General features: G+C 35.3%; 1 protein-coding gene across 1 annotated transcript; it reads right to left on the bottom strand.

Moving 5' to 3' along the window:
• Positions 1-186: 186 nt before the first annotated feature.
• mfsd4aa (major facilitator superfamily domain containing 4Aa) lies at positions 187-26,221 on the bottom strand. Its single transcript, XM_058631630.1, has 10 exons — positions 25,653-26,221; positions 7,375-7,573; positions 5,421-5,675; positions 4,442-4,571; positions 4,241-4,356; positions 2,592-2,765; positions 1,359-1,506; positions 862-932; positions 624-744; positions 187-377 (listed from the first exon to the last, which is right to left on the bottom strand). The coding sequence occupies exons 1-10, from the start codon at positions 25,883-25,885 to the stop codon at positions 325-327; spliced, it is 1,500 nt and encodes a 499-aa protein (XP_058487613.1). The 5' UTR covers positions 25,886-26,221; the 3' UTR covers positions 187-324.

Genomic DNA, 26,221 nt, shown 5'->3' with positions numbered 1-26,221 from the left:
GGTTCAGTCCACCACCAAGAAACCACAGAAATACAACTAACGCGGACTGGTGTCACAGTAAGAATTGACCTCCGAAACTTCATTCAAGTGTCATTTGAATCCAAATGTGAGTTACAAATTGCCAAAAATCTAATCTTGTATTGCACTTCCAGCTTGTTGATCATCAGGCTTGAAAGTAGATCTCCCTCTCTCTCCCTCTTTGTTTACTTGGACAAGGCCAGGATGAAGCTCTGCATCTTGTTGCTGGGTAAGATGACTGCATGTCCATTCATTTCTCTGAGCTTATCTTTCTTTGTTGTCCACACTGCGTCCTCTGGTCTCGGGTCACGAGCCCCCCGTAGATGGATTCTCTTTCATATTCATGCTTTCTCGTGAATCTGGGAGGAAAACAGTGGTGATTAAAAATAAAAAAGACTGAGGACTTTGTCTGTTGAGCCCTAAAGCTCTGAAACATTGTCAAATGAGTTCACGCTCTTGAGAAATCCTGAACATAACACAGAAGAAAAAACAGTTTTTAGTCTTTACTCCATAATACTTACATTTTCCCACATGTTCTCAGCCGGTATTTTCTTACATATGTAATGTGTGTTAACTTATCTTAACTTAACCTCATCTCATCTCACCTGTGTGGCCGTTTCTGTGGATGTGCTGGACAAATATGAGCAGCAGGAGAAGGCAGAAACCGATGAAAGAGGCAACTGTACAACACAACAGGAAAGCGTAACTGCCGTGACTGTGGATCACCTGGGATAAGAAGTACACACACACACACACACACACACCAGTGTCATTTACCTGTGTTCCAATGTACTGATGAATTGTGTTTAATTTCATTGTTATTATGTATAAAAGACTTCTTACCGATCCCACAATCAACTGCAGCATCATTTCTCCCGTGCTGGCACTGGTCACCAGAACAGTTGTGGCACAACCTATAACACAAACAATAACAACAAGAGACAAAGTTTTAGAAAAACATGCCTTATACATTAGTAATAATAATGAGTAAATGAGTAAACAAATATGCCAAACTGAATTAACAAATGCATACATTGATATTACAAAATCAATACCTAGATAAATAATAAAAATGTATTATTGTGAGGAGAGAAAGTTTAAATATGAAATATTAAATGTACATGTTTTTATTTATTCATTATGTTAGATTAGATGAGACAGACACTTTTATTAATCCCTACAGAAAGTTCCCTCACGGGAATCTACATATCATTTGTTCAATTCTGTACATAAATATCAATTGTCTATTTAAATTTTTTTTAAATGAACACGTACTGTATGCTGATTCATTAGGTCATTGAGTCCTCATCCAAGCAGGGCGTAACAATGTGTGTGTTTACCTTTGTAGTCCAGTAAGTCCTCTGTATAAGCGACCATGGAGGGAAAGACACTGCTAATGCACAGACCCAACACAAAAGTCCCGAAGAAGAGAAACACAGAGCTTGTGTAGAAGATCATCAACAGACACTGCACCAGTATGACTCCCACCTGTGAGATGGACAGACAGGGACAGACACTGAGCCACTGGCCATGTACTAAAGTCTGTGCTGTATAAAACCTGCCTGCATTCATTCATTCTGTAAGTTCCAGAAGAATCAAGCCCCTGACACCTTAATTCCATCTGAATGTGACACCCTCCTTTGTTTATCCTGGGATTATTTATTATATATTACTTTTTATTTTTTTCTGCATGGACTGACTTTTGAGAGACTTTATGGAATAGCATGCCTTGACTTGAATTTAAGTAGTTATTTAGAGTTTTTATGGTTTGTTTGTTCTGTTACAATATATTTATTCAAGTTTACATTGTCAGAATAAATGTTTTTTACAATTTCAAGCTCTGAAAACTGTGACAGTCAGATAAATCAAACAAATGTAACAATTAACAAATGTACCTTTGCTCAGGTGTGTTTCAAAAATGATTTTCTTCCTCATGAGATTGCCTAGATTGTGCTGAAAAAAAGGATATAAGACACTCTATATTGCACATTCTTATAGTGTCTGTATATATATGTTTTAACATATCAATGGACGAAAAGCATTCTTAATGCTCTAAGTTCTAAAGGACTTCATTTTACATCCTGATTGGATAGTAATAAATCATCCTGCTACCATTTCTACTGAATGTACACGATGGTGAATTGTGGCATGTGCAAACTGCAAATTCAACTTTCCATGTGTGAATGCAGGAAAATATTCTGGTTATCGCCGAGGTTTTCCTTTTCTTTTCATTACTGCTAATGTTATTATTATTATTATTATTGTCCTCATCCATCCTTCATCAACAGTTTGTCCTTTACTGTAGGTCACATGAGGAGCTGGAACCAGATAGCGTGGGGACAAGAGGCACGTCACACCCTGTACGAGATGATATTGATTCTTGAAATACACCTGCTACACAACCAGTACTTGTAAGTTATTGACCTTACCATGTAAAGTGCCTTGATATAATGTATGTTGTGAATTCCAGCAAGTTTAAACATTTAGTTTGATCTCTTTACTCACTGCACTGCATCATTTTAACGAGTATTTTCATTTTAAGGTGGATTGGTCTCGTCAACATGTGCTCATACCAGACTGAAGGTGAGCAGCCTGGGTGCCGTGTATCTGCAGGACAGGTAGATGAAAGCAAGCCTTCCTAATGTGATGGCGGCCCAAAATACACTGTCCAAACAGCCAGCAGCCTTGTGACCCATGAGCAGGGGAGGCGAGACTGCATAGGTGTAGATGAAACCAGCATAGGAACCCTGCATGCCCAAAAACATAAAGCACAGAGCAGATTTTTCCAAGTTGCTGACACACATTCGCTCATCTTATCTTATACATTATCCTTAGCAGCTGCTCTGTATGTATACAAAGGTCCTAAATCAGTTGGAAAAGACAAATGGCCTAACTGAGAACTGAGAGGAACCCCTCTTTGTGGAATCCTGGCTCCTGATTGGATATCGGTTCCCCTATATTTTCTTGCAGACCCTGTTCAGACCTGGAATTCCTAAGCACCTAAGTCCTGTAACGGTGCAAAGTACAAAAAGCAAATACAACCATGACTCTTAACATCACATGCAAAGATACTCTCAGATGACATCCTTCTAAGGCCCTATATGTTTACTTCTTATGGGAACCTCCTAATATTAACTCTGAATGCCACGTGGTTTCTATTTGTCTTGCTTACAATCAGCCTGTGTCTCAGTCCCGGGTCTGGATCATACCATGTTGGGATTCGTCGTCCGGACTAAAGTTGTTAGTTGTTTTTTTTTTTTTTTAAACTTAAGATTCTGATAAAACACCTAAGAAATACTCTGTTAGATGTTGAGTTGTGGATCTTAAAATATAGCTAAAATAAAGTTGTTTTAGAAAGTCCGTGCAAACAATCCAAAGCTCTACGAAACAGTGCAAACATGTCAGATCGGCAGCTCAGTTGGTTAAAGTGTTTCTATAAAATCCTGGGATAGTGGGTTATATTTTTGTGACATTTTGTGAATTTTAAAAACTTAAGCAGAAATTAAAAAGAAATTAGTATGTGAATTTCACACAATTTTGAGAGTGAGTGTGAGTGCGTATGGCTCTAACAAAACAGGTGCAACACAAAACTAGAACGGACAGAAAACATACTACTAGTTCTACAATCAAATATGTTTAAATTGATTTTAGATTTTTAGGATGTTTTGGCTGATTAGGGGTTAAATAAGCCGTCAGGTGTTTAACCTCTCGGTGTACAGCCTGCCGGAATATATTCGGAGAAGTGGAACAGGAACCCATGAGTTGTGTGGGATAGACATTGTCTTTTCACACAGCACATGACTTCTGTCTCCTCCCAAGGATCCAGAGCCTGGATTACAGTCTCTCACATACTGACAAAGACACAAATACATTGACAGACACGCCTGTATCATGAGACGATTATTTGTTATTCACAAACAGAGTTACGTGCCACGTGTGTTTGAATATAGATGGGAATGGATCAGAACTAGTCACTGGACAAACATCCAGAATGCTCCAATAGTAAATACCAGGTCTGAATGGATCCTAAGTCATTGACGTACCTGACACTATAGCTGTTGGATTATCAATGTCTCATGTCTCAAACTTATGCATCCACCTGCATATTCAACTGCCCAACTTTTACACACCTCACACTTTGATACTACACAGTTAAGTGTTCAGTGACCATGTGTAGTGTGTGTGTGTGTGTGTGTGTGTAAGTGTTAGGCTTGAGTCTCACAATGATCCCATCAGTAATGAAGAGGATAGCTCCACCTAGAGCATGGAGGATGAAGAACGTAGCAGGGTGACCCCGCAGTTTGGCAGGGTTACAGCAACCGAACACACTCGTGTGTCCTACAGGAACAGGGTGAGAGGTTTACCACTTCATTTGAATGGGACGGTAAAAGCGCACACACACACACACACACACACAAATCACCTTCAACATGATCCACGGCAGGACTCGTGCTGGACAGGGAGTCCTTTTCTAGCAGACATGGACTCTTCCTGCAGCAAGGCAGAAGTCTCTCGTGGTACATGAGTGCAAGCACTGCTGCTGGCACAGGGAGCTGCACGTATACACAGAGGCTTTTGTTTAGTAGCTTAAAAGCAAACACTTCTGTCAGCTGATTCTGTTTGCAATCCTGCTCTCCTTAAAGTTGCATCTGAACATTCTTATCTTGCGCTGTCCTCAGAGCAGATCCAGTTCAAACAGTGAAAACACAGCTGTGTCTGAGAACCTATAACTTCATCTGAGGAGCAACATCAAGGGAACTGTAGCTGGCACTGACATTAAAATGTGACATGAAGAGAGGTTAATTTATCTGTGATGACTTTTGGTAGAGCCCATGGAAAAACGAATGGTAGTGAAAACATGCCATAAAACTGAGAAAAGTTTATGGGTGCAGGAACAAGGATGACCCCCATCTGAATACCTAATGTACCTAAGAGACACATTATGCTTTGTTAAGACTCATAACACCAGTTGTAGTGATCTTTACACATATCTATTTATATTATCTGTCAAGCAATTCCAATAAAATAAATGTTCGTTCAACTTTATTCAGGTTGTGGCCTATAGATTCCTCTTAGTAATGATGGATGTGTATTCATCAGATCATTTTTGCTATGCATGGACAAATACAACGCTTACTCCAGATTTGTCTGAATCCACAAACTAAGAAAAACAAGTCTTAGCTCACCAGAGAAGCCTCTTAGTTCAAGTTTGTTTCATAGGACAGTGTTATCTTAACTGTTAGGCAAATACACAGCGACACTGGCTCCATATCTACCAAGCTAACCGGCAGCACGCAGTCATTGTTCCATTCACATGAGCAATGCAAGGTATTTGAGTCAGTATGTTGAACACCAACACTTCACTCATTTCAGCCACTCGTGTGACTCTTGTAAAAACTCACATTGATAAGAGCCATAATCCAGAAAGCATAGGCCACACTTGTGATGATGACACCTTCAGTGTACAGATGGTACTGTGACATGTTGTGCAATGCCGCTCCTTGTCCAGCAAGGCTGCTGCGGAGGTGCTCAAGGTCAGGCGAAGAAGAGGAGTTGGTCGTCCTGTTGGACAATACAACGCAGCTGTCTTCTGACAAGAAAGGTTCAGCCACCAGGGGGCTGACCAGCGCGCCCAGACCTATGAAGAAATGCAGGGCCTGGAGAGAGACATGAAGAGACATGAAGATTCACTAAAAGACTAATAAATACTACTGTTTCATGGTGAGTTTTTTTTTTTTTTTTACTTAGGAAAATAATGTAGACAGTTTGTCATATCCAGATATTATGTTAGTGAAACAACCACATTTTATGCCTGGATATATATATATATATATATATTTTTTTAAAGAAAATGACTTCACTTTTACTAAATTATAACTATACTACCCCCATATCGTTACTGTTCTCTTGTTACCAGCTTGGGAAAATACTGAAGCGGTACTTGCCCTCCCCTGCCATAAATTGGATTTTTTTCACACATTAGATAATTAAATTAGATTAGACTTTATTGATCCCAAACAGGGGAAATTCACTTGCTCCCCAATATGGGAACAAGTTATATGGTGTTATGGTCTAATCTATCATTATCATCATCATTATTACACCAACACTCACAAACAAAACAACACAAACAACCCAAGTTTCTGAACAAAGTTTTTTTTATTATTTTTCGGCGTTCCACCCAGTTTGAGGACACTGATTTTTACCCATTTTTATTGTTTTCATTGTACGACTTGTTTGGTTTTGTGTTGTTGATTGTTTTATGAGTTAATTGTCTGTGTTTCTATATTTTATTTATTTTAATTATCTCTACTGTACGGCACTTTATTTCAGCTGTTGTTGTTTTTTTAAAATAATGTTGGATTAGATTGGATCACACTTGCTACTGATTTAATCATGCATATAACGGAATAAAGCTACATAAAATAACGTAAGATAATTTGAATATAAAAAGTATAGTGTGCAACTTTTAAATATAATCAAATGTCCGCTGCATTCAAGCCAATGTCAAATTTACACAATGCTGATTAAGTCCTATCAGCTTAGCATGACTCTCTCTGTGTCACAGAGTTTGGTTTTCATATCTCCTTCCACATTCCTGCACTGCACAAAAGCGTCATAGTGCTATAGAAAGGCGATACGGTGAGTGCTAACTACACCAACCGTGTGGCCCCAGTATAGGTATGCTGTGTAGGTTATTACTCAGAAGTCTTCAGGGGGAGATTGAAATCACACACTGGTGCTTTAAATTCAACCTCATTTTAATCTCCTGTCGAGGACAAAGAGACTAAACCAAAGTATACATCAAACTGCAGCCTACCCAACATGCAGAATTGCTTTACTTTTAAAATCGAGTGAAACAAACTGTCAATGGGGATATTTTAGTAATCGCCCAGCTGGTTCCTCTTAAAGGAGTACTTCACTGAGTTGCGTTTAGCTTTGTAGTAAGAGTATTATTTTTTTGTTACGTGCCCACCAGTGACACGGAATAGCGTTGCAGTTTCAAGGCCTCGGACCTTGAAACTACAACGTTACTTCTGCACTTTTTAGAACCAATCGTAGGGGGACGGGACCTCATTCCCAGAATGTAAACAGTGTCCGCCATCTTTGCGAATAGTTACGCTAACAGGACCAAGTGTCACTGGTGGGCACGTAACAAAAAAAGAATGAAGATTATATCTCCACTCAGGGGAAACTGAGGTTGGGAAGCACAATTTTTCCAAAATACTACCCTTATTCTAGTAATACAAAGCTAAATGCAAATCGGTGAAGTACTGCTTTAAGAGGAAGCACAGAAAAGACACAGACACAGCAGACATTCACAGCTGCCCTCGCCCCTCACTCTCTTCCTCTGACCTGCAGAAAAACGGCTGAGTCCTTCTGGTACAGCTTCACTAGCTGCAGATTGGCGATGGTGTCAATTAACCCCATGGCTTTGCCAGCGATTGCCATGGCGATGGACAGCAGCACCACATGGTGACACAGTGGTATGATGGCAAACACGACTGAGATGATGAAAGTGCAGGACAGCAGAGCTGACAGGGAGGACAGGAGTCTGGAGAAGACACAACAGTGTACAATGTGTTCAGTGCCATTTTACTTTTCTTCAAACCATGGAAAAAATGTGTCTGTACCTTCTGAACAGAATTTTTTTTTGAATTCAATGTTTTGTTAAATTGCTTCATACTGTACATCATGTCAATATTTATAAAGTGATATAGTTCTCAGGTATTTGAGGCTAAGTTATCACCCGGAGTTGAAGGAGTCAAACAGTAACTTTTTTTGTTGTTGATCATTTTTTAGGCTAATATTCCTATGTTTGGTCTTCATGAACAGAGACAATGTCACATTATTTGTAATCTGAACACCAGGGATAGTCATTGCATGCAAAAACACTATTCGAAAGTCGTACGCAACTAGTCGAATTATCGCCGAAAAATCAGTTCCTGAGCCAGTGGATCATTTCAATAGGAAAGGCAGAGGTAGCGCTGCTCAGCATTAGCGAGGCTGTTCACCTCCCTACCAATAAATATGTCATATCTTGATACATAAACCACAATTTAAAAATACTATCTGACTAATTTCTTGCCTCAAATGATCTCAAAACTATGTTCTGTGACACAGAAAAAGTTTTATTTCTAGTGTGTTTCCTCCATAGACAAAACATTACGTAGACGCCTCATGATCATCAAGTACTGAATATACTCTCAGCCGTTTCTTTGTGTTGCCCCGTCTGTCTGAGCGGGAAATGTCACCGTGTCTGCTACGCTGAGAACTGCAGAGAGAGAGAGAGAGAGTTGTGTGGAGCTGATATCATCTGACGATAGTTACAAAATATGCACAACAGTTTTAAAGGAAGTTTGAATTTCATTTTTAACCCCTACTCTTGTTAAATTGTTAAATCAGCGGGTTATGGATATTCTGATGTTTTTGTTGTTGCAGGTAAGTCACCTTGATGGTCTGCCGCTCACCTGACTTTTATTTACCCAGTAGGTTTATCGCAGCGCTCCAGCCTCAGTGCACTTATCTTCACTTCTTTATCTTCACCTTCTATTGCCCCACTCTTTCTGTCAACTTTCCACTCTCCTGGTAACCTTGTTCTACATAACTTGTAGTTTGTAGAAGAGATGTTTTGAAGGGTTATAATCAAGAACAGCAGCTGGCGGTCGGTAAGTTATGTTATGTGCTGCTGTAAACCAGACAAAATAAAGGGCATTTACTTTAACGTAGAAACGTGATTCTAACTTTAAACGGGTCACAAGAGTTGGGACTTTTCTCACCCAAGTCAATGTTTTGATACATATTACATGTTATATGACGTTTTCAGATATTTTGTGTGTATTGTGTGCGTGGGCGTTGAGCTACAATGACACACTCTGCTGAGATCCAGAAAAATAATCACAAAAATCACTAGTATTTTTTACTGTCCATTTTATTCATGTTTATTCATTCATTCTTTTTTCAACATAATGTTTATGTTGTGTGTGATGTCTGATCTACGAAACCTTGAATTTCCCCTTGTGGATCAATAAAGTTTTTTGAATTGATTTGAATCCTGTCCACAATTTCCAACCTACACAGACAATGTTGACATCAACATGTTGCTATGGTTGTCGTTTACCTATTATTAAACTATGATATTTTGGTCACATTTTGGACGACATACTAAACTATGACATTTTTGTCACATTTTGGACGACATACTAAACTATGACATTTTGGTCACATTTTGGACGACATACTAAACTATGACATTTTAGTCACATTTTGGACGACATACTAAACTATGACATTTTGGTCACATTTTGGACGACATACTAAACTATGACATTTTGGTCAAATTTTGGATGACATGCTAAACTATGACATTTTGGTCACATTTTGGACGACATACTACACTATGACATTTTGGTCAAATTTTGTACGACATACTACACTATGACATTTTTGTCAAATTTTGGACGACATACTAAACTATGAAATTTTTGTCACATTTTGGACAACATACTAAACTATATCACTTTTGTCACATTTTGGACGACATATTAAACTATGAATTTTTTGCCAAATTTCAAAAACGACATACTAAACTATGACATTTTACTGTGAGACCAGAACGGCATGGTGGCGTAGTGGTTAGTGGATCTTAACTAGGCTACTGTTGCAAGTATGTGCTGGGTTCAATCCCAGGTCTGAAATCTTTCTGTGTGGACGACATACTAAACTATGACATTTTTGACGACTTACTGAACTATGACATTTTTGTCACATTTTGGACGACATACAACTGTGATATTCTTGTCAAATTTTGGACCTCACACTAATCTATGACATTTTTGTCAAATTTTGGACGACATACTAAACTATGACATTTTGGTCAAATTTTGGACGACATACTAAACTATGACATTTTGGTCAAATTTTGGATGACATACTAAACTATGTAATTTTGGCAAATTTTGGACAACATACTAAACTATGAAATTTTTGTCACATTTTGGACGACATACTAAACTATGACATTCTCGTCAAATTTTGGACGACATACTAAACTATGACATTTTTGTCACATTTTGGACGACATACTAAACTATGACATTCTTGTCACATTTTGGACGACATACTAAACTATGACATTTTGGAAACATTTTGGACGACATGCTAAACTATGACATTTTGGTAAGATTTTGGACAACATACTAAACTATGGAATTTTTGTCAAATTTTGGAAGACATACTCAACTATGACATTTGGTCACATTTGGGACGACATACTAAACTATGACATTTTGGAAAAATTTTGGACGACATACTAAACTATGACATTTTGGTCACATTTTGGACGACATACTAAACTATGACATTTTGTCAAATTTCGGACGACATACTAAACTATGACATTTTGGTAACATTTTGGAGGACATACTAAACTATGACATTTTGGTCAAATTTCAGACAACATACTAAACTATGACATTTTGGTCATATTTTGGACGACATACTAAACTATGACATTTTGGAAAAATTTTGGACGACATACTAAACTATGACATTTTTGTCAAATTTCGGACGACATACTAAACTATGACATTTTGGTCACATTTTGGACGACATACTAAACTATGACATTTTGGTCAAATTTTGGACGACATACTAAACTATGACATGTTTGTCACATTTTGGACGACATACTAAACTATGACATGTTTGTCACATTTTGGACGACATACTAAACCATGAAATTTTGGTCACATTTTGGACGACATACTAAACTATGACATTTTGGTCAAATTTTGGACCACATACTAAACTATGACATTCTTGTCACATTTTGGACGACATACTAAACTATGCGTGGGCGTTGAGCTACAATGACACACTCTGCTGAGATGTACTAAACCATGAAATTTTGGTCACATTTTGGACGACATACTAAACTATGACATTTTGGTCAAATTTTGGACCACATACTAAACTATGACATTCTTGTCACATTTTGGACGACATACTAAACTATGCGTGGGCGTTGAGCTACAATGACACACTCTGCTGAGATCCAGAAAAATAATCACAAAAATCACTAGTATTTTTTGACATACTAAACTATGACATTTTGGAAAGATTTTGGACGACATACTAAACTATGACATTTTGGTCACATTTTGGACGACATACTAAACTATGACATTTTGGAAAGATTTTGGACGACATACTAAACTATGACATTTTGGTCACATTTTGGACGACATACTAAACTATGACATTTTGGAAAAATTTTGGACGACATACTAAACTATGACATTTTTGTCAAATTTCGGACGACATACTAAACTATGACATTTTGGTCACATTTTGGACGACATACTAAACTATGACATTTTGGTCAAATTTTGGACGACATACTAAACTATGACATGTTTGTCACATTTTGGACGACATACTAAACTATGACATGTTTGTCACATTTTGGACGACATACTAAACTATGAAATTTTGGTCACATTTTGGACGACATACTAAACTATGACATTTTGGTCAAATTTTGGACCACATACTAAACTATGACATTCTTGTCACATTTTGGACGACATACTAAACTATGACATTTTGGAAAAATTTTGGACGACATACTAAACTATGACATTTTGGTCACATTTTGGACGACATACTAAACTATGACATTTTGGAAAAATTTTGGACGACATACTAAACTATGACATTTTTGTCAAATTTCGAACGACATACTAAACTATGACATTTTGGTCACATTTTGGACGACATACTAAACTATGACATTTTGGTCAAATTTCGGATGACATACTAAACTATGACATTTTGGTCACATTTTGGATGACATACTAAACTATGACATTTTTGTCAAATTTCGGACGACATACTAAACTATGACATTTTGGTAACATTTTGGAGGACATACTAATCTATGACATTTTGGTCAAATTTCGGACCACATACTCAACTATGACATTTTGGTCATATTTTGGACGACATACTAAACTATGACATTTTGGTCACATTTTGGACGACATACTAAACTATGACATTTTGTCACATTTTGGACGACATATTAAACTATGAATTTTTTGCCAAATTTCAAAACGACATTCTAAACTATGACATTTTACTGTGAGACCAGAACGGCATGGTGGCGTAGTGGTTAGTGGATCTTAACTAGGCTACTGTTGCAAGTATGTGCTGGGTTCAATCCCAGGTCTGAAATCTTTCTGTGTGGACGACATACTAAACTATGACATTTTTGACGACTTACTGAACTATGACATTTTGTCACATTTTGGACGACATACAACTATGATATTCTTGTCAAATTTTGGACCTCACACTAATCTATGACATTTTTGTCAAATTTTGGACGACATACTAAACTATGACATTTTGGTCAAAGTTTGGACGACATACTAAACTATGACATTTTGGTCAAATTTTGGACAACATACTAAACTATGAAATTTTTGTCACATTTTGGACGACATACTAAACTATGAAATTTTTGTCACATTTTGGACGACATACTAAACTATGACATTCTCGTCAAATTTTGGACGACATACTAAACTATGACATTTTTGTCACATTTTGGACGACATACTAAACTATGACATTCTTGTCACATTTTGGACGACATACTAAACTATGACATTTTGGAAACATTTTGGACGACATGCTAAACTATGACATTTTGGTAAGATTTTGGACAACATACTAAACTATGGAATTTTTGTCAAATTTTGGACGACATACTCAACTATGACATTTGGTCACATTTGGGATAACATACTAAACTATGACATTTTGGAAAAATTTTGGACGACATACTAAACTATGACATTTTGGTCAAATTTCGGACGACATACTAAACTATGACATTTTGGTAACATTTTGGAGGACATACTAAACTATGACATTTTGGTCAAATTTCAGACAACATACTAAACTATGACATTTTGGTCATATTTTGGACGACATACTAAACTATGACATTTTGGAAAAATTTTGGACGACATACTAAACTATGACATTTTTGTCAAATTTCGGACGACATACTAAACTATGACATTTTGGTCACATTTTGGACGACATACTAAACTATGACATTTTGGTCAAATTTTGGACGACATACTAAACTATGACATGTTTGTCACATTTTGGACGACATACTAAACTATGACATGTTTGTCACATTTTGGACGACATACTAAACTATGAAATTTTGGTCACATTTTGGACGACATACTAAACTATGACATTTTGGTCAAATTTTGGACGACATACTAAACTATGACATTCTTGTCACATTTTGGACGACATACTAAACTATGACATTTTGGAAAAAGTTTGGACGACATACTTAACTATGACATTTTGGTCACATTTTGGACGACATACTAAACTATGACATTTTGGAAAAATTTTGGACGACATACTAAACTATGACATTTTGGAAAAATTTTGGACGACATACTTAACTATGACATTTTGGTCACATTTCGGACGACATACTAAACTATGACATTTTGGTAACATTTTGGAGGACATACTAATCTATGACATTTTGGTCAAATTTCGGACCACATACTCAACTATGACATTTTGGTCATATTTTGGACGACATACTAAACTATGACATTTTGGTCACATTTTGGACGACATACTAAACTATGACATTTTGTCACATTTTGGACGACATATTAAACTATGAATTTTTTGCCAAATTTCAAAACGACATACTAAACTATGACATTTTACTGTGAGACCAGAACGGCATGGTGGCGTAGTGGTTAGTGGATCTTAACTAGGCTACTGTTGCAAGTATGTGCTGGGTTCAATCCCAGGTCTGAAATCTTTCTGTGTGGACGACATACTAAACTATGACATTTTTGACGACTTACTGAACTATGACATTTTTGTCACATTTTGGACGACATACAACTATGATATTCTTGTCAAATTTTGGACCTCACACTAATCTATGACATTTTTGTCAAATTTTGGACGACATACTAAACTATGACATTTTGGTCAAAGTTTGGACGACATACTAAACTATGACATTTTGGGCAAATTTTGGACGACATACTTAACTATGACATTCTCGTCAAATTTTGGACGACATACTAAACTATGACATTTTTGTCACATTTTGGACGACATACTAAACTATGACATTCTTGTCACATTTTGGACGACATACTAAACTATGACATTTTGGAAACATTTTGGACGACATGCTAAACTATGACATTTTGGTAAGATTTTGGACAACATACTAAACTATGGAATTTTTGTCAAATTTTGGACGACATACTCAACTATGACATTCTTGTCACATTTTGGACGACATACTAAACTATGACATTTTGGAAAAAGTTTGGACGACATACTTAACTATGACATTTTGGTCACATTTTGGACGACATACTAAACTATGACATTTTGGAAAAATTTTGGACGACATACTAAACTATGACATTTTGGAAAAATTTTGGACGACATACTTAACTATGACATTTTGGTCACATTTCGGACGACATACTAAACTATGACATTTTGGTAACATTTTGGAGGACATACTAATCTATGACATTTTGGTCAAATTTCGGACCACATACTCAACTATGACATTTTGGTCATATTTTGGACGACATACTAAACTATGACATTTTGGTCACATTTTGGACGACATACTAAACTATGACATTTTGTCACATTTTGGACGACATATTAAACTATGAATTTTTTGCCAAATTTCAAAACGACATACTAAACTATGACATTTTACTGTGAGACCAGAACGGCATGGTGGCGTAGTGGTTAGTGGATCTTAACTAGGCTACTGTTGCAAGTATGTGCTGGGTTCAATCCCAGGTCTGAAATCTTTCTGTGTGGACGACATACTAAACTATGACATTTTTGACGACTTACTGAACTATGACATTTTTGTCACATTTTGGACGACATACAACTATGATATTCTTGTCAAATTTTGGACCTCACACTAATCTATGACATTTTTGTCAAATTTTGGACGACATACTAAACTATGACATTTTGGTCAAAGTTTGGACGACATACTAAACTATGACATTTTGGGCAAATTTTGGACGACATACTAAACTATGACATTCTCGTCAAATTTTGGACGACATACTAAACTATGACATTTTTGTCACATTTTGGACGACATACTAAACTATGACATTCTTGTCACATTTTGGACGACATACTAAACTATGACATTTTGGAAACATTTTGGACGACATGCTAAACTATGACATTTTGGTAAGATTTTGGACAACATACTAAACTATGGAATTTTTGTCAAATTTTGGACGACATACTCAACTATGACATTTGGTCACATTTGGGACGACATACTAAACTATGACATTTTGGAAAAATTTTGGACGACATACTAATCTATGACATTTTTGTCAAATTTTGGACGACATACTAAACTATGACATTTTGGTCAAAGTTTGGACGACATACTAAACTATGACATTTTGGTCAAATTTTGGATGACATACTAAACTATGTAATTTTGGCAAATTTTGGACAACATACTAAACTATGAAATTTTTGTCACATTTTGGACGACATACTAAACTATGACATTCTCGTCAAATTTTGGACGACATACTTAAACTATGACATTTTTGTCACATTTTGGACGACATACTAAACTATGACATTCTTGTCACATTTTGGACGACATACTAAACTATGACATTTTGGAAACATTTTGGACGACATGCTAAACTATGACATTTTGGTAAGATTTTGGACAACATACTAAACTATGGAATTTTTGTCAAATTTTGGACGACATACTCAACTATGACATTTGGTCACATTTGGGACGACATACTAAACTATGACATTTTGGAAAAATTTTGGACGACATACTAAACTATGACATTTTGGTCAAATTTCGGACGACATACTAAACTATGACATTTTGGTAACATTTTGGAGGACATACTAAACTATGACATTTTGGTCAAATTTCAGACAACATACTAAACTATGACATTTTGGTCATATTTTGGACGACATACTAAACTATGACATTTTGGAAAAATTTTGGACGACATACTAAACTATGACATTTTTGTCAAATTTCGGACGACATACTAAACTATGACATTTTGGTCACATTTTGGACGACATACTAAACTATGACATTTTGGTCAAATTTTGGACGACATACTCAACTATGACATTTTGGTCATATTTTGGACGACATACTAAACTATGACATTTTGGTCACATTTTGGACGACATACTAAACTATGACATTTTGTCAAATTTCGGACGACATACTAAACTATGACATGTTTGTCACATTTTGGACGACATACTAAACTATGAAATTTTGGTCACATTTTGGACGACATACTAAACTATAACATTTTTGCCAAATTTTGGATGACATACTAAACTATGACATTTTTGTCACATTTTGGACAACATACTAAACTATGACATTTTTGTCACATTTTGGACGACATACTAAACTATGACATTTTGGAAAAATTTTGGACGACATAATAAACTATGACATGTTTGTCACATTTTGGACGACATACTAAACTATGACATGTTTATTACATTTTGGACGACATACTAAACTATGAAATTTTGGTCACATTTTGGACGACATACTAAACTATGATATTTTGGTCAAATTTTGGACCACATACTAAACTATGACATTCTTGTCACATTTTGGACGACATACTAAACTATGACATTTTGGAAAAATTTTGGACCACATACTAAACTATGACATTTTTGTCAAATTTCGAACGACATACTAAACTATGACATTTTGGTCACATTTTGGACGACATACTAAACTATGACATTTTGGTCAAATTTCGGACGACATACTAAACCATGACATTTTGGTCAAATTTTGGACCACATACTAAACTATGACATTCTTGTCACATTTTGGACGACATACTAAACTCTGACATTTTGGAAAAATTTTGGACCACATACTAAACTATGACATTTTTGTCAAATTTCGAACGACATACTAAACTATGACATTTTGGTCAAATTTCGAACGACATACTAAACTATGACATTTTGGTCACATTTTGGACGACATACTAAACTATGACATTTTGGTCAAATTTCGGATGATATACTAAACTATGACATTTTTGTCAAATTTCCGACGACATACTAAACCATGACATTTTGGTCAAATTTTGGACCACATACTAAACTATGACATTTTTGTCAAATTTCGGACGACATACTAAACTATGACATTTTGGTCACATTTTGGACGACATACTAAACTATGACATTTTGGAAAAATTTTGGACGCCATACTAAACTATGACATTTTGGTCACATTTTGGACGACATACTAAACTATGACATTTTGGTCACATTTTGGACGACATACTAAACTATGACATTTTGGAAAAATTTTGGACGACATACTAAACTATGACATTTTTGTCAAATTTCGAACGACATACTAAACTATGACATTTTGGTCACATTTTGGACGACATACTAAACTATGACATTTTGGTCAAATTTCGGATGACATACTAAACTATGACATTTTGTCACATTTTGGACGACATACTAAACTATGACATTTTGGAAAAATTTTGGACGACATACTAAACTATGACATTTTGGTCACATTTTGGACGACATACTAAACTATGACATTTTGGAAAAATTTTGGACGACATACTAAACTATGACATTTTGGTCACATTTTGGACGACATACTAAACTATGACATTTTTGTCAAATTTCGGACGACATACTAAACTATGACATTTTGGTCACATTTTGGACGACATACTAAACTATGACATTTTGGTCAAATTTTGGACCACATACTAAACTATGACATTCTTGTATGTCGTTCAATTTGAACGACATACTAAACTATGACATTTTTGTCACATTTTGGACGACATACTTAACTATGACATTTGGAAAAATTTTGGACGACATACTAAACCATGACATTTTGGTCAAATTTTGGACCACATACTAAACTATGACATTCTTGTCACATTTTGGACGACATACTAAACTATGACATTTTGGAAAGATTTTGGACGACATACTAAAACTATGACATTTCGGTCAAATTTTGGACAACATACTAAACTATGACATTTTGGTCAAATTTTGGACGACATACTAAACTGTGACATTTTGGTCACATTTTGGACGACATACTAAACTATGACATTTTGGTCACATTTTGGACGACATACTAAACTATGACATTTTGGTCAAATTTTGGACGACATACTAAACTTTGACATTTTGGTCACATTTTGGATGACATACTAAACTATGACATTTTGGAAAAATTTTGGACGACCTACTAAACTATGACATTTTTGTCAAATTTCGGACGACATACTAAACTATGACATTTTGGTCACATTTTGGACGACATACTAAACTATGACATTTTTGTCAAATTTCGGACGACATACTAAACTATGACATTTTGGTAACATTTTGGAGGACATACTAAACTATGACATTTTTGTCAAATTTTGGACGACATACTAAACTATGAAATTTTTGTCACATTTTGGACGACATTTTTGCCAAATTTTGGATGACATACTAAACTATGACATTTTTGTCAAATTTTAGAAGACATACTAAACTATGACATTTTTGTCAAATTTTGGACGACATAATAAACTATGATATTTTGGACGACATAATAAACTATGATATTTTGGACGACATGCTTGTCTATGACATTTTTGTCAAATTTTGGACAACATACTAAACTATGAAATTTTTGTCACATTTTGGACGACATTTTTGCCAAATTTTGGATGACATACTAAACTATGACATTTTTGTCAAATTTTAGAAGACATACTAAACTATGACATTTTTGTCAAATTTTAGAAGACATGCTAAACTATGACATTTTTGTCAAATTTTGGACGACATAATAAACTATGATATTTTGGACGACATGCTAATCTATGACATTTTTGTCAAATTTTGGACGACATACTTAACTTTGACGTTTTTGTTACAATTTGAACAACACACTAAACTATGATATTTTTGTCACATTTTGGACGACAAACTAAACTATGACATTTTTCTCAAATTTTGGACAACATACTAAACTATGTCATTTTTGTCACATTTTGGACGACATACTAAACTATGAAATTTTTGTCACATTTTGGACGACATACTAAACTATGACATTTTTGTCAAATTTTGGATTACATACTCAACTATGATATTTTGGACAACATGCTAATCTATGACATTTTTGTCAAATTTCGGACGACATACTAAACTATGACATTTTTGTCACATTTTGGACGACATACTAAACTATGACATTTTGGTCAAATTTTGGACCACATACTAAACTATGACATTCTTGTATGTCGTTCAATTTGAACGACATACTAAACTATGACATTTTTGTCACATTTTGGACGACATACTTAACTATGACATTTTGGAAAAATTTCGAACGACATACTGAACTATAACATTTTGGTCACATTTTGGACGACATACTAAACTATGACATTTTGGTCAAATTTGGGATGACATACTAAACTATGACATTTTTGTCACATTTTGGACGACATACTTAACTATGACATTTTGGAAAAATTTTGGACGACATACTAAACTATGACATTTTGGTCACATTTTGGACGACATACTAAACTATGACATTTTTGTCACATTTTGGACAACATACTTCACTATGACATTTTGGAAAAATTTCGAACGACATACTAAACTATGACATTTTGGTCACATTTTGGACGACATACTAAACTATGACATTTTGGTCAAATTTCGGATGACATACTAAACTATGACATTTTGGTCACATTTTGGACGACATACTAAACTATGACATTTTTGTCACATTTTGGACGACATACTAAACTATGAAATTTTGGTCACATTTTGGACGACATACTAAACTATAACATTTTTGCCAAATTTTGGATGACATACTTAACTATGACATTCTTGTCACATTTTGGACGACATACTAAACTATGACATTTTGGAAAAATTTTGGACGACATACTAAACTATGACATTTTGGTCACATTTTGGACGACATACTAAACTATGACATTTTGTCAAATTTCGGACGACATACTAAACTATGACATGTTTGTCACATTTTGGACGACATACTAAACTATGAAATTTTGGTCACATTTTGGACGACATACTAAACTATGACATTTTGGAAAAATTTTGGACGACATACTAAACTATGACATTTTGGTCACATTTTGGACGACATACTAAACTATGACATTTAGGAAAAATTTTGGACGACATACTAAACTATGACATTTTGGTCACATTTTGGACGACATACTAAACTATGACATTTTTGTCAAATTTCGGACGACATACTAAACTATGACATTTTGGTCCCATTTTGGACGACATACTAATCTATGACATTTTTGTCACATTTTGGACAACATACTTCACTATGACATTTTGGAAAAATTTCGAACGACATACTAAACTATGACATTTTGGTCACATTTTGGACGACAAACTAAACTATGACATTTTTCTCAAATTTTGGACAACATACTAAACTATGAAATTTTTGTCACATTTTGGACGACATTTTTGCCAAATTATGGATGACATACTAAACTATGACATTTTTGTCAAATTTTAGAAGACATACTAAACTATGACATTTTTGTCAAATTTTAGAAGACATGCTAAACTATGACATTTTTGTCAAATTTTGGACGACATAATAAACTATGATATTTTGGACGACATGCTAATCTATGACATTTTTGTCAAATTTTGGACGACATACTTAACTTTGACGTTTTTGTTACAATTTGAACAACACACTAAACTATGATATTTTTGTCACATTTTGGACGACAAACTAAACTATGACATTTTTCTCAAATTTTGGACAACATACTAAACTATGTCATTTTTGTCACATTTTGGACGACATACTAAACTATGAAATTTTTGTCACATTTTGGACGACATACTAAACTATGACATTTTTGTCAAATTTTGGATTACATACTCAACTATGATATTTTGGACAACATGCTAATCTATGACATTTTTGTCAAATTTCGGACGACATACTAAACTATGACATTTTTGTCACATTTTGGACGACATACTAAACTATGACATTTTGGTCAAATTTTGGACCACATACTAAACTATGACATTCTTGTATGTCGTTCAATTTGAACGACATACTAAACTATGACATTTTTGTCACATTTTGGACGACATACTTAACTATGACATTTTGGAAAAATTTCGAACGACATACTGAACTATAACATTTTGGTCACATTTTGGACGACATACTAAACTATGACATTTTGGTCAAATTTGGGATGACATACTAAACTATGACATTTTTGTCACATTTTGGACGACATACTTAACTATGACATTTTGGAAAAATTTTGGACGACATACTAAACTATGACATTTTGGTCACATTTTGGACGACATACTAAACTATGACATTTTGGAAAAATTTTGGACGACATACTAAACTATGACATTTTGGTCACATTTTGGACGACATACTAAACTATGACATTTTTGTCACATTTTGGACAACATACTTCACTATGACATTTTGGAAAAATTTCGAACGACATACTAAACTATGACATTTTTGTCACATTTTGGACAACATACTAAACTATGACATTTTGGTCAAATTTCGGATGACATACTAAACTATGACATTTTGGTCACATTTTGGACGACATACTAAACTATGACATTTTTGTCACATTTTGGACGACATACTAAACTATGAAATTTTGGTCACATTTTGGACGACATACTAAACTATAACATTTTTGCCAAATTTTGGATGACATACTTAACTATGACATTCTTGTCACATTTTGGACGACATACTAAACTATGACATTTTGGAAAAATTTTGGACGACATACTAAACTATGACATTTTGGTCACATTTTGGACGACATACTAAACTATGACATTTTGTCAAATTTCGGACGACATACTAAACTATGACATGTTTGTCACATTTTGGACGACATACTAAACTATGAAATTTTGGTCACATTTTGGACGACATACTAAACTATGACATTTTGGAAAAATTTTGGACGACATACTAAACTATGACATTTTGGTCACATTTTGGACGACATACTAAACTATGACATTTAGGAAAAATTTTGGACGACATACTAAACTATGACATTTTGGTCACATTTTGGACGACATACTAAACTATGACATTTTTGTCAAATTTCGGACGACATACTAAACTATGACATTTTGGTCCCATTTTGGACGACATACTAAACTATGACATTTTTGTCACATTTTGGACGACATACTTAACTATGACATTTTGGAAAAATTTCGAACGACATACTAAACTATGACATTTTGGTCACATTTTGGACGACATACTAAACTATGACATTTTGGTCAAATTTTGGACGACATACTAAACTATGAAATTTTGGTCACATTTTGGACGACATACTAAACTATAACATTTTTGCCAAATTTTGGATGACATACTAAACTATGACATTCTTGTCACATTTTGGACGACATACTAAACTATGACATTTTGGAAAAATTTTGGACGACATACTAAACTATGACATTTTGGTCACATTTTGGACGACATACTAAACTATGACATTTTGTCAAATTTCGGACGACATACTAAACTATGACATGTTTGTCACATTTTGGACGACATACTAAACTATGACATTTTGGTCACATTTTGGACGACATACTAAACTATAACATTTTTGCCAAATTTTGGATGACATACTAAACTATGACATTTTTGTCACATTTTGGACGACATACTAAACTATGACATTCTTGTCACATTTTGGACGACATACTAAACTATGACATTTTGGAAAGATTTTGGACGACATACTAAACTATGACATTTCGGTCAAATTTTGGACGACATACTAAACTATGAAATTTTTGTCACATTTTGGACGACATTTTTGCCAAATTTTGGATGACATACTAAACTATGACATTTTTGTCAAATTTTAGAAGACATACTAAACTATGACATTTTTGTCAAATTTTAGAAGACATGCTAAACTATGACATTTTTGTCAAATTTTGGACGACATAATAAACTATGATATTTTGGACAACATGCTAATCTATGACATTTTTGTCAAATTTTGGACAACATACTAAACTATGATATTTTGGACGACATACTAAACTATGTCATTTTTGTCACATTTTGGACGACACACTGAACTATGACATGTTTGTCACATTTTGGACGACATACTAAACTATGAAATTTTTGTCACATTTTGGACGACATACTAAACTATGACATTTTTGTCAAATTTTGGATTACATACTAAACTATGATATTTTGGACAACATGCTAATCTATGACATTTTTGTCAAATTTTGTACGACATACTAAACTATGATATTTTGGACGACATGCTTATCTGTGACATTTTTGTCAAATTTTGGATGACATACTTAACTATGACATTTTTGTCAAATTTTGGACGACATATGACATTCTGGTCAAATTTTTTTGTTTTGAGAAAACCCCCACACATCCTATATCAAAACGTGCGGTTTGATCGAGAATGGCGGGCTATTACTGTTCTAAGTGCTTTGAGCAACCATGGTGACAAAAATTGCAAAAAACTGCGATTAATTTCTACATACACATAAATGGGAGATGATCGACGAAATGATCACAACCCAGCCCAGTTTGGATCCTCACAGCTTAAGAGTCAGTCTCTTGTAAAGGGTGACTCCACCAAAATACCACTTTGTCTAAATAATTCAAGTTTTAGAGGTTCAATCCACCCAAATGTTACTCCTTTACCACCACAAGTCCTGCACCCGACGACATCGGTAGCAAGAACAGCAGGCACGCTCGAAATTTCGCCGCAGAATGTTATAGTTTCTCTTTGAAAGAATGTTTCCTATCCTGAGCCTACTCAGGTTTAAGCTGTTGGGAAATACACCTTTTTAAGCAGTGCTATTTAAAGGATCAAAAAACACAAGGTGCAAACACACCCAAGCACTGACGTGTTGCTATTCACATTACACAATTAATGGTTGCATTATACTCACCTCAGGTCATGGTTCAGTGGCTGCTCATTGTGGGAGATTAGGCAAAGACCTGCTCCCTTTCAATAAAATCTACTGCACCTTTGTTACCACCCGGTAACAATTGTAAAGAGAATCAGTCTTGGTGGCAACAGTGTAAGTCTGAATGATGTGAGAACTATTTATTGTTCTGCCTCAAGAACAGAACTGTAGCAAGTCCTTAAAGAAGAGTTCAACTGATGACAGTGACAGAAATATTGGTGAAGACATGACCTTCACGTTTAAAATAACATCCACTCTTCTGGGTTCTGGGTTTACTAGAGGATGATTTCTTAAATCATTGTTTTCTGATCAGTTACAACATCATTTAATACAAAACCGGTAACATTCACGAGTAGGAGGCGGCAATTATGCAATATTAGTCTAATAGATGACAAAGAATATATGTATCAATTAATTTAGTCTGGACAGAATGATCAGTTACAAAATGAAAATATTTATGAATATACCATTATTACTTCCACTTATTTTTTTAAACATGCACCACTGTAAAGATAAAACTATTTAGACTATATTTTTATTCTACATATTATTTGTAGTCTACATATGCTTCTTTTCTCACAACCTTACCAATGCAACATGTGAGGAAAATACCACACATCACACTTCTCTTGCCATAAACTGGACCTGCAGTTTGACTAAGATGACAAAATCCAATATAGTCAAGCATCACCACAACACCAACACCCACAAGCAAACAAAGAAATGGAACAAACTCGCTGATGTTATAGGGGGAGGTTTGTCAGGTACCTGAGCACCATCAAAGGGCAAATAATAACCATAATTAATTTTATTAAAACAAAATATTCAGGCAGTCTATATGGAATTAGTTCAGCACATAATTGTTTTACAGACACATGACGTGTCAACAAAAGAACTGTTGTGAGTATTGCAGACATATTGCCATTTGGTTATTTTTTCATCAGGGTGCTTGCCCTTTTCCAAAATAAAAATTCCATTATTTTTCCAGACTTTTTCAAAACAGAAAACAATATACTTTTATGTTGTGGCAAATGTTTTTACCACAATTTGACACTGTTTTTACTTAATTTAGATGTGTTTCACTGTTCAACGTCTCCAAGTGTTTTCTAACAATGCAAATACGAAGTTGTTTTTAATGTTTTGCCTGGTAAAAAAAATAAAGGTGAAATGTAACCTGTTGAGATTGTACCTGTTGTGTTCAATCATGAATGAATGAATGCATAATTCACAGTAATATTGTGTTTTACTGAAGGAACATTTCAGAATTAAGATCCTACTATGAGCCAAACTTTTCCAGACTTTCACACAAAATTCCAGACTTTTCAACACTTTTTTATCTCCATGTACACGTCCAGGAGGTAAAACCGTGCCCACTCCCACACCACCACACTTACGTCTTCTTGAAAAGTCCTCCCACGCTGCTGCCCACCAGCAGGAAGAACTGCTGGGAGAAGAAGACCCAGGTGATCTGCTGCAGGCTGGACTGGGTCTGACACCTCAGGTCCAGGATGGTTGGGCCCAGTAAAGCGATGCACAGGCCAAAGCTGAAGAAAACACTCCAGTAGGTGAGAGTTTGCCGCCAATTGCGCCTGAAGAGCGACCAGAGCCGCTCATCCAGCAGCGTCATTTTGTTCTTTGGAGGAGCTGAGACTCTCTGTGCGCTGCGGCTGACAAGCGGCTCATGAGCAGGGAAACAAATGTATCCGTATCTCAGAGAGAGAGAGAGAGAGACAGACAGACAGACAGAGAGAGAGAGAGAGAGAGAGAGAGAGAGAGATAGAGAGAGAGAGCGAGAGAGAGGGTAAAACAAACACAGCACCAGTCCACAGAGAAAGTAAACACAGTTAAACACACTTGCCACTTTCCACTTGATCGCTAATCATCCTATTGACACGGACGTGGCGCTGCATGGCCAATTATCCTCAGGTCTCGCCCTGTTTCTGACGCGTGTGTCTGACCAGTT

This window comes from Solea solea, chromosome 6 (assembly GCF_958295425.1).
Source record: "Solea solea chromosome 6, fSolSol10.1, whole genome shotgun sequence".
Classification (NCBI taxonomy): Eukaryota; Metazoa; Chordata; class Actinopteri; order Pleuronectiformes; family Soleidae; genus Solea; species Solea solea.
The sequence above is the reverse complement of the archived record's forward strand: the minus strand, read 5'-3'. Positions and strand labels throughout refer to the sequence as shown.

Excerpts from the sequence above, each read along its gene's own strand:
- mfsd4aa (XM_058631630.1), bottom strand. The coding sequence starts at position 25,885 with ATGACGCTGCTGGATGAGCGGCTCTGGTCGCTCTTCAGGCGCAATTGG. Across the intron at positions 4,572-5,420 it reads GGATTATGGCTCTTATCAAT|CTCCCTGTGCCAGCAGCAGT; the intron begins GTGAGTTTTTAC and ends GTATACGTGCAG. Across the intron at positions 4,357-4,441 it reads TGCCGTGGATCATGTTGAAG|GACACACGAGTGTGTTCGGT; the intron begins GTGATTTGTGTG and ends CTGTTCCTGTAG.